General features: G+C 44.7%; 1 protein-coding gene across 3 annotated transcripts; it reads left to right on the top strand.

Annotated features, from left to right (window-relative positions):
- Positions 1-294: 294 nt before the first annotated feature.
- LOC114515196 (C-type lectin domain family 10 member A-like) lies at positions 295-4,614 on the top strand. 3 transcript variants are annotated; one of them, XM_036033144.1, is made up of 10 exons: positions 295-448; positions 1,214-1,308; positions 1,877-1,993; positions 2,304-2,399; positions 2,491-2,562; positions 2,669-2,740; positions 2,847-2,933; positions 3,023-3,174; positions 4,007-4,113; positions 4,338-4,614. In XM_036033144.1, the coding sequence occupies exons 2-10, from the start codon at positions 1,242-1,244 to the stop codon at positions 4,405-4,407; spliced, it is 840 nt and encodes a 279-aa protein (XP_035889037.1). In that variant the 5' UTR covers positions 295-448; positions 1,214-1,241; the 3' UTR covers positions 4,408-4,614. The 3 variants fall into 3 exon arrangements, with proteins under 3 accessions (XP_035889037.1, XP_035889036.1, XP_035889038.1); XM_036033143.1 differs by having other exon boundaries at positions 296-448; positions 4,251-4,614; XM_036033145.1 differs by lacking the exon at positions 1,877-1,993 and having other exon boundaries at positions 296-448; positions 4,251-4,614.
- The last annotated feature ends 5,252 nt before the right edge of the window (positions 4,615-9,866 follow it).

The raw sequence follows: 9,866 nt of genomic DNA, 5'->3' as shown, positions 1-9,866 counted from the left end.
GGGACACCAACAATTCTGGGAAATTCAGATGCAGGAAGTGAAAGGGGGTGTGGGACAGGGAAAGACAAACAGACTATACCTCTGATCCCTTCTGATCCAGATACATCTTCCAAGAAATAAAAATGAGGAAGTCAAGAAAACTGAAAAGAAATGAAAAGGGAGGAGACACACCCTGGAGGAGGAGATCAAAGCTGGCCCCATATATAACATCTTCATGCATGCAGTCTCTGCCTGTGTTCTGATTATTGTTTACTGCCCAAAGTTGAGAACATGGGAGATCCCAGATTATAGACTTGAGCTTTCAGGCACAGGGACCAGCAGGACTCCAGGCACTTATGTGACTCCTTCCTTGGTCTCCTCTACTCCACTCTCCAGGATTTCTTTTTATACAACTCTACTCATTGCTGCCCAACAAAACCAAGCATCACAGCCTCCAGTCTTTGCACAGGTAATGGGCTGGGGATGCAGGTGAGACCAAGGGGACAGGGAGGGAGCCAGAGAAAGGAGGAAGAGAGGACCATAGGTCTCAAGTGGAATTAATAGGAAGAGATACAAAAAGGCATCTGGGAGATTTAATGACCTAGTGGAGATTCTATTCACTTCACTGGATTTGGCTTTAAGTTGGCAGCCAAACATCAGTCACAAACTGCGACCCACACTCAGCCCCATCTCCATCCCACTTCCAGCCCTATCCTCATCCCCCAGCCAGGCCACACCACTAACTCTAATACTAACGCAACTTGTCCTTTAACTCCCACCCAGAGCTTCAACCCCAGAGTCAACCTGAATATTAACACCAGTCCCAACCCAAAGTTGACCCTTCATTCTGCTGTATCTCCAGCTTCAGGGCCAAGTTAGGCCACACTCTATCCATGACATCAACATGAGTATTGACTCCAGCCCTAGGAGGAAATGCAACCTCAATTGTAGCCCCAATGATAGCCCCATCCTACTAATAAATTTAGCTTCAACTTTACTTCTACCTTCACCAACACTCAACCCTACCCTGCCGCAGAGATCAGTCCTGACCTCATTTCTGACCTCAGCTGCAAAGCCGTGCCCAATCCCATTTCTAGTCCTACCCCTGGCTCATCCTCAACCTGAACTTCTCTTACCTCAACTCCAGCCCTGACCTCAGCTTCAATACAGTCCCCGCCTCCCCAGTCCCCACAAATTCAGCCCCAGCCTGGCCCTGGCCTTGCTTGCATTTCAGCTCTGACAACCTCGGACTTGCTCCAAAGATGTCAATGACATATGAGAACTTCCAGTCCTTGGAGAGTGAGAAGAAAAGCCAGAGGATTAGAAATGGTAAGAAGGAGAAAGGTGTCTCCCAAATACCCTCATAATATAATTAGAAGGACCTGTTGTCAAAGCACATCTGCACAGCATGTGCACTGCTGGGGTTCCACTCAGAGGGGTCAGGATTCCCATAAGAAGAAGATTCAAGGTCCTTGAAAAGACAGGATGAGGGGAACATGGTAGGACTTGTGGCCCATTCTCTGGTGGAGGACTGAGTGTTTGCACTGGAGGAGTGAATTTGTGTTTGGAAAGGAAACATTTGCTAACTGACAATACGGATAAGTATGAGCCTACTGAGGGCCTGGCTGCCCCAGCTCTCTGTGTCTGCCTGCCCCCCACCAGCCCTGATGATGAGACTTTACATATCACCATCAGGTGCCATGAGGTGGGTGAGGGCCCTTGTGACTGAGGACGGTGCTGGTCCATGAGTGGTCAGAGGCCTGGGTATCCCCTGCACCAAAGCCTCCCCCAGCTTTCCCTGCACCCTTCCTCCCTGACAGCTCCCTGTGGCCTCTCCTCCTCCCCTGTTTCTCTCCTGTCTTGGTCCTCCTGGTCCTGAAGTCCTCTCCTCTTTCAGGGCTGCATGCACCCCAGGTCTTCCTACAGCATCTCTGCTCTGGACCACGCCTCTTCCTGCTCTCCCTGGGCCTCAGCCTCTTCCTGCTGGTCGGCATCTGTGTGGTTGGATCCAAAAGTGAGGGTCACGGGGGGGCAGTTATGGGGGCAATAGTGGGTGGGGTTCAGTGATGTGAGCACTGATGATGATCATGGTGGATAAAGATGGCTACTGGATCAGTTCCTTGTTCCTGTGTAATGTAGTCAAACTACCTAACCTCTCTCAGCCTTACTTTCCTCATCAGCAAGCTTGGACAACAGTGCCTGTCCCTTTGGGATGAGTGGCAGTGAGGACCCAATGAGACAATGCATGTCAAGTGCCCCACTTGGTGCCAGCACAGGAAGCATCTGATGACCCTTAGCACTCAGTGTGCTGTCTGTCTGATCAGGTTCCAAGATTCAGAGGGACCTGGAGACTCTGAGAGCAACTTACAGCAATTTCACTTCAAACACTGAGGCAGAGGTCCAGGCACTGCATGCCCAGGGTGAGCCTGGCTGGAAGGGGCTCTGGACTGGGATGAGGGGGTTGGGGGGAAGGGAGCTGAATACTGAGGACTGAGTCCCCATGTCCTCCAGGTGGCTGCTTGCAAGAAACGATAACATCTCTGAAAGCGGTGGTAGAAAACCAGGGGCATCAGCTGCAAGCAGGTGAGAGACCCACCAGGAATGTGTGTGCCAGGGTGGGGCAGGGTGGGGCGGGGCTCTCAGGACACAGGTGGGGTCAGCCTGGGGTGCTAAGTGCTCTCCCCTCCAGCCCGCAGCTTGAATGACAAGGTGTTGTCTCTGGAGAGCAAGCTGGAGAAAGAGCAGCAGGAACTCAAAGCAGGTCAGGCCCCTTCTCCCCTCCACTGGACCTGATGTGGTGGGAGGACAGCTAGGATGCAGGGCTGAGCCACCTTGACTGTCCCACTGTCCTTTTGTGTGTGTCCCAGGCTATTCTGACATGGTTGTGAGAGTCCAGGAGCTGGCCAGAGACCTGAACTCCCTAAGTTGCCAGATGGCTGTGCTCAAGAGCAATGGTGAGTGGAGTGCAGGGAGTGCCTAGCCCCATCTCCTGCCCTTGTCCCACTGGGCAGCATCTCAGACCCTCCCCACACCCACCCTTCAGGCTCCCAGAAGACCTGCTGCCCCGTTAACTGGCTGGAGCATGAAGGCAGCTGCTACTGGTTCTCCAGTACTGGGAAGCCCTGGCCTGAAGCTGAGAATTACTGCCAGATGGCAAACACACGCCTGGTGGTTATCAACTCTAGACAGGAGCAGGTAAGGTCTCTGGTCCTTAAGTCCAAGACACGGCCTCTTTAAGGAAATGGTTCTCAGTGGGAGCTGCACATTGGCATCACCAAGGGAGTTTTAAAAACACTACTATGTGAGCCCTCCCTCACAGATTTATAGCCACGGGCCACAGAATGATGTTTCTGTCAATGACTGACCAAATACAGAACAGTTGTCTCATAAGATAGTAAGAGAGCTGGAAAGTTCCTCTGTAGCGAGCAGTAGCCATGAAAATGTTGTAGTACAGTGCATTACTCATGGGTTTGTAGTGATGCTGGTGTAACACACCTACTTCACTGCCTGTCGTTTACATATAAAATTCAGCACTTATAATTATGTACAGTACAATCTACTTGAAAGTGATAATAATTACTGATTTATGTATTTATACTATACTTTTTATCATTATTTTAGAATGTGATTTTTCTACTTGTGAGAGCTGTGAAAGAGTATGCCATGTTTTGCTGGTTGCAGCCACATGCATCTTGTGTTTTTGTATCTCTTGAGTGCACCCTTTTCCCTAGTGTTTGATTTTATCTCCTGTGGTTTTGTACGGTGACACGCCCACACTGGCTCACAGCCTAGGAGCAGTAGGCTATAGCATACGGCCTAGGTTTGCTGAGTGCACTCTGTGATGTTCACACAATGACAATTTTCTGTCCCTGTTCTTAATCCATGCATGACAGTAATTGGCCTGTGCATTGGGATAAACATCCCAAATCCCCTCAACTGATTTAATGTAAATGTAAAATTTAGAATGCGTAGTCCAAGGAGTTGGCTGGGATGGGGAGAGGTCACGGATGTCATTCCGTTGTCCCAGGATTTTGTCCAGCAACACATAGGCTCCTCATACACCTGGATGGGCCTCAGTGATCCTGAAGGAGTCTGGAAATGGGTGGATGGGACAGACTATGAGACCAACTTCAAGTGAGTACACCTGCTTTCTGTGCCCTTCTTCCTCCTTCAGCTCTGCTCCCAGAGGATCTGACCTGCAGCCCCTTCTTCCCAGCCCTGGATTCTGTTCCATCTGACCTTTCTAGCTTGCTCTTGCCCTCCCCCCTCAGGAACTGGAAGCCAGGCCAGCCAGACGACTGGCACGGGCATGGGCTGGGTGGAGGTGAGGACTGTGCCCACTTCCACCCTGATGGCAGGTGGAATGACGACGCCTGCCAGAGGCCCTACCACTGGATCTGTGAGGGCAGCCTAGGCAAGTTTACGTAGGAGTGTCTGAGAGCTGCTTCCTGTGGACCACTCAACCATGGAAATGGCAGGGATGGGGGAGAGGGATTCTTCCAAGACACCCCTAACAAGAGCCCTGGGAGATCAGAGTGCTACTATTATGTTAAAGTTTTTTCTCCTCAACTTTCAAAAGACTGTATAGAGTTACTAAAATGTTTTTTAAAATTAAATTTCAGCTCTATTGAGGTATGATTGATATATAAAATTTTAAGTTACTTAAAGTGTACCTCATGGTGATTTATATACGTATACATTGTAAAAGATTCCCCCATCTACTTCATTAACACATCCATAACATACACATACACATCTATCTTTTGTGTGTGCAAACACTTTTTACTCTCAGCAAATTTCAATTCTACTACACAGTGTTATCAACTGTAGTCACCATGTTTCCCATTAGGTTCTCAGACTTTATTCATTTTATAACTGTAGTTTGTACACAGTTACCAACATCTCTCTATTTTCCCCACTCCCAGACAACCACTTTTCTACTGCTTCTATGAATTTTAGTTTTTTTAGATTCCACATATAAGTGAGGCTTTGCAATATTTGTCTTTCTCAGTCTGGCTTACTTCATGTGGAGGAATGCCCTCAAGGTCCATCCATATCATAGCAAATGGCAGGATTTTTCTACCTCACGGTCAAATAATAATTCATTGTACATAGGTACCACATCTTCTTTATCTAGTCATCCATTGATGAACACTTAGGTTACTCCCTTATCTTGGCTATTGTTAGTAATGCTGCAGTGAACATGGAGGTGCAAGCATCCCTTTGCTTTCCTGTTTTCATTTCCTTTGGATCTATATCCAGAAGTGGGATTGCTGGATCATATGGCAGTTCTATTTTTAATTTATAAAGTAACCTTCATATTGTTTTGCACAGTTCCTGCACCAGTTTACATTCCCATCAGTAGTGCCTAAGGGTTCCCTATCTCCGTAGTTTCACAAACCTAAGTTTTTTTAACTTAAAAAATCAACTTTATTGAGGTATAATCCTTACACAATAAAATGCACCCACTTAAAGAGTAGAGATGACTTTTGAAAAATATAAATACCTAGGTAACTACAACTCAAACAAGTTATAGGATGTTTCCATATCCCCAAGTTCCCTAGTTCCCCTTTGCAGTCTAACCCACTTCCTTATTGCCAGGCAGCTAATAGCCTGCTTTGTTTCATTATTGATTGGTTTTGCCTATTCTAGAATTTCATATAAATGAAATCACACAGTATATACTCTTTTGTGAAACTTTATGCATTTCATGTTGACTGATTTCTAGCAACCATAGAATACAGAGGAGAAGCTGGTGAGGATTTTGACAGACCTGTGTTATAGTGAAAAGAACATTTTCTTTCATGTGCATTGAATTCCATTTTTTCTGTCACTTAAAAGCTGTGTATACTTGGTGTGATAAGGAAAAGTGATTGCTTAATATCTTTGAAGATCCTAGATTTGTTGGGAAAAGTAGATAACATCCCCAGGTGTATTCATTAGCTACTGCTGTGTACTAAACCACCTCAGTGTCCAGTGGCTTAAAACAATAAGCATCTATTATAGCTGATGCATCTATAGGTTAGCTGGGTGATTTTTTGGTCTGGCCAGACTTGGCTCATCTTAGCTGGGCTCATTCATGTATTTGAGGTTAGCTGGTGGGTTGGCAGGGAGCTGGCTGGTTTAGAACAGCCTCACTCCCATGTCTGACATTTGCCTGACTCTGGGCTGGGACAATGGGATGACTGGGTCATTTTTAGGCTAGCCTTGGCTTATTCACATAGTGCTTGGGCAGGGTTCAAAAAGAGTAACTAGAAAAATGCAAGGACTCTGGAGTCTTAGTTTTGGAACAAACATCACTTATGCTAAATCCTGTTGGCCAATGTAGATCACAAGGCAGCCTCAATTCAAGGAGGCAGGGAATAGACTCTACTTTTTGATGGGAGGAGCTATAAAGCCATATAGTGAAGAGAATGGATATAGGGAGTGGTAGAGATTGGTATGTTTTTCAATCAATCTGGCATACCAGAGGAAGCATCTCAGCTATAAAGAACCATCCCAGAACTAAGGGTTCTCATTAGGAGAGGCCAGGACTCATACATTGCTGTATCTTTGCACCTATGCAGGTACCTGGCAAATAGGAGGGCTTCAATTAGTGTTAATTAAAAATAAAGAGGATGATGTTAGTAGGAATGTATAAGAAGGACAAAAATTATCTCCTGGGAGACAGCTCACCTTCACTTCTCCCTGCCTACTAGCATCACATGACAATAATCAGACTGGGTACCTGGTGACTCACTGAGAATCTATCTCAGATAATTGTGTACCGCAAAAGGATCTTTCAGTGGCCGAGCCTAACAGGCAGCCATCACACTGAGGCAGGTAGAAGTGAATCTCGGGGTGCCTTGGGCCTTTTGCTGACTTGCTCTCAAGCTCAGTGCTGGTAGAAGCCAGCTTTGGTGCCCACCTTGGACGCTTCCACACACACCCAGCCAAGCAGAAGCAGCCAAAAACTATGGATTGCTTTGTAGCTCCATATAGGTAGCCCAGGGCCAGACATAGTCAGCATCTGACATTGACTGCACTGGAGTCCCTCTCAAGATGCTCCAGAACCAAGATACCCAGTGCTGAGCTTTAGGCCACACCAGAACAGAACCTAATTAACTCCACAAGTAGCACATCTAAAGGGAGATTTAAGCAGGCACCAGACCCTGCTAAGGCAAATTCTGCTTCATGTGATCTGTACCCACACAGCGGCTCATACATTGTGATTGGGGTTGATTCTTACTGTCAGCCAGCCTAAAGGTCAACCACACACATGGAGGAGCCAACAGCAATCAAGGCTCAACTATAATAGGGAGGCTCACATAACCCACACAGGGAACATTTCTAGAGCACCTTGCTCAAATGTTAAGGGCAGCTATGTGACTGAGTCCCCCAGGATACCTACTACATAAGGTCCCCCTACCAAGACTGGGAGTCATAGCAGGTTTATCTAATACACAGAACAAATACAGAGAGACAGCCAAAATGGGAAGACAGGAAACATGCCCTGAATAAAAGAACAGGAGCAATCCTCAGAAAAAAAGAACTAAATGAAATGGAGGCAAGTGATCTACCAGATACAAAGCTCAAAACAATGGCTATAAGGATGCTCAAGGAACTCAGGGGAAGAATGAACAAACTCAGTGAGAGCATAAACAACAACAAAAAAGAGATAGTAAGCATAAAAGGGGACATATAGAAACAAAAAAAAAAACAGGCAGAAATGAATATTATAATATCTCAAATGAAGAATACACTAGAAGGAACCAACAGTAGATTAGATGAAGCAAAGGATAAAATTAGGAATTTGGAAAACAAGTTAGTGGGAGACAGCCAATCAGAGCAGCAAAAAGAAAAAGAATTTTTAAAAATTAGTATAGTCTAAGTGACCCTTGGTATTAAATGAAACATAACAATATGTACATCATAGAGGTACTAGAAGGAGAAGGCAGATAGCAAGGAATTGAGAACCCATTTGAAGAAATAATGACTGAAAACTGCCCTAACCTAGTGAAGGAAAAACACACGCAAGTCCAGGAAGCACAGAGAATCCAAACAAGATGAACCCAAAGAGGCCCATGCCAAGACACATCATAACTAGAATGCCAAAGGTTAAAGACAAAGAGAATCTTAGAAGCAGCAATAGAAAGACAGTTAGTTGCCTAAGAGGGACATCCCATGACACTGTCAGATGATTCCTCAACAGAAATATTTCAGGCCAGAGGAATTGGCACAAAATATTCAAAGTTATGAAAAGGAAGGACCTACAACCAAGACTACTCTGTGCAGCAAGGCTATCATTTAAAATTGAGGGAGAAATAAAGAGTTTCCCAGACAATAAAAAGCTAAAAGAGTTTATTACTACCAGACAAGCATTACAAGAAATGAAAAAGGGACTTTTTTAAGAAGAGAAAGAAAAGGAACATAATTATAAAGAGTAAAATGGCAATAAATACATACCTATCAATAATCATTTTAATGCACATCACATGGAGGGTTATCAACAGGGGGGTGGGAGAAGGAGAGGGGGAAAAGGTACAGAGAATAAGTAGCATAAATGGTAGGTAGCAAATAGACAGGGGGAAGTTAAGAATAGTATGGGGAATGTAGAAGCCAAAGAACTTATATGTATAACCCATGAACATGAGATAAAGTGGGGGTGGGGATGTGGGTGGGAGGGGGTGTGCAGGGAGGAGAGGAATAAAGGGGGGAAATGGGACAACTGCAATAGCATAATCAATAAAATATCTTATTAAAAATAAATAATCATTTTAAGTGTAAAAGGCTTAAATGCTCCAACTAAAAGGTATCAGGTAGCTGAATGGACAAGAAAACAAGACCCATACTTGTATGTTGTCCACAAGAGACCCACCTCAGAATGAAAGATACACACACACTGAGAGTAAAGGGGTGGAAAAAGACATTCCATGCAAATGGAATGTAAAGGAAAAAAGGCTGGGCTCTGCAGCAGAAAGAAAGTACTCCTACCTTTTGCAACAGCATGGATGGAAGTGGAGAGTACTATGCTACATGAAATAAGCCAGGCGGCAAAAGACAAATACCATATGATCTCATCTACAACAGGAACCTAATGAACAAAACAACAAATGAGCAAAATAGAATCAGAGGCATGGAAACAAGGAACAAACTGACAGGGACCAGAGGAGAGGGGGAGAGGGGTAAGGGAGGAGTGCCGCGGTCAGGCCACAGCTGGGTCCAGGGGTTCCTGAAAGGTGGGTAAGGCGTCGGCGATGGGAGACAGACAACAACGCAACTCAAAGGACGGTGATGCTCTGTTCCGTTTATTGCAAGTACAAGCAGGTTTTTATACTTTCATTTTTGGTAGTGATTAACATTTGCAATTAGGTGAAGCAGAAAAAAATTAATACAAAGGTAACCAGGAAAAGTACAAAAGTTTCCATAGATTCAGTTATATTAAACAAAGATTGTTTTGACCAGGAGAGCCATAAATCAGACAATTGGAAATAGTTGCATGTACAGAGTTTGAATGTCTTATTGTTTATTAAAGTTCTCAGAATTTGTCATGGGGCAAAAGGATACGCTAGATTGAGTAGAGGTTATAGGAAACTTAAGGCCTTTGTGATGTCTAACTTAGCTATCTATCTTTTCTGTCTAAAATGTTTCTCTGTGCACCATGGACTCTGACTCCCTAGTAACTGTTTCTATGTGCTTAGTTTGTAATAGCTAACCAGCTTTTCTTATTTCTTTGCCTGTCTAATTCTACTTGATATATATTCCTATTCGAGGTAAAGGAGGGGCTGTTACTCCAACAACTTTTAGACATTCAGGGGCTATTTCATTAGAGGGGATTTTGTTCTCTGGTCAAGAAATTATTTTGTACAACTTCATTAGAATTATGCAAATCAATAAATCTGAAATGC

This window comes from Phyllostomus discolor, chromosome 8 (genome assembly GCF_004126475.2).
Source record: "Phyllostomus discolor isolate MPI-MPIP mPhyDis1 chromosome 8, mPhyDis1.pri.v3, whole genome shotgun sequence".
Classification (NCBI taxonomy): domain Eukaryota; kingdom Metazoa; phylum Chordata; class Mammalia; order Chiroptera; family Phyllostomidae; genus Phyllostomus; species Phyllostomus discolor.
Note: the sequence above shows the minus strand (reverse complement) of the source record. Positions and strands in the feature narration are given on the sequence as shown.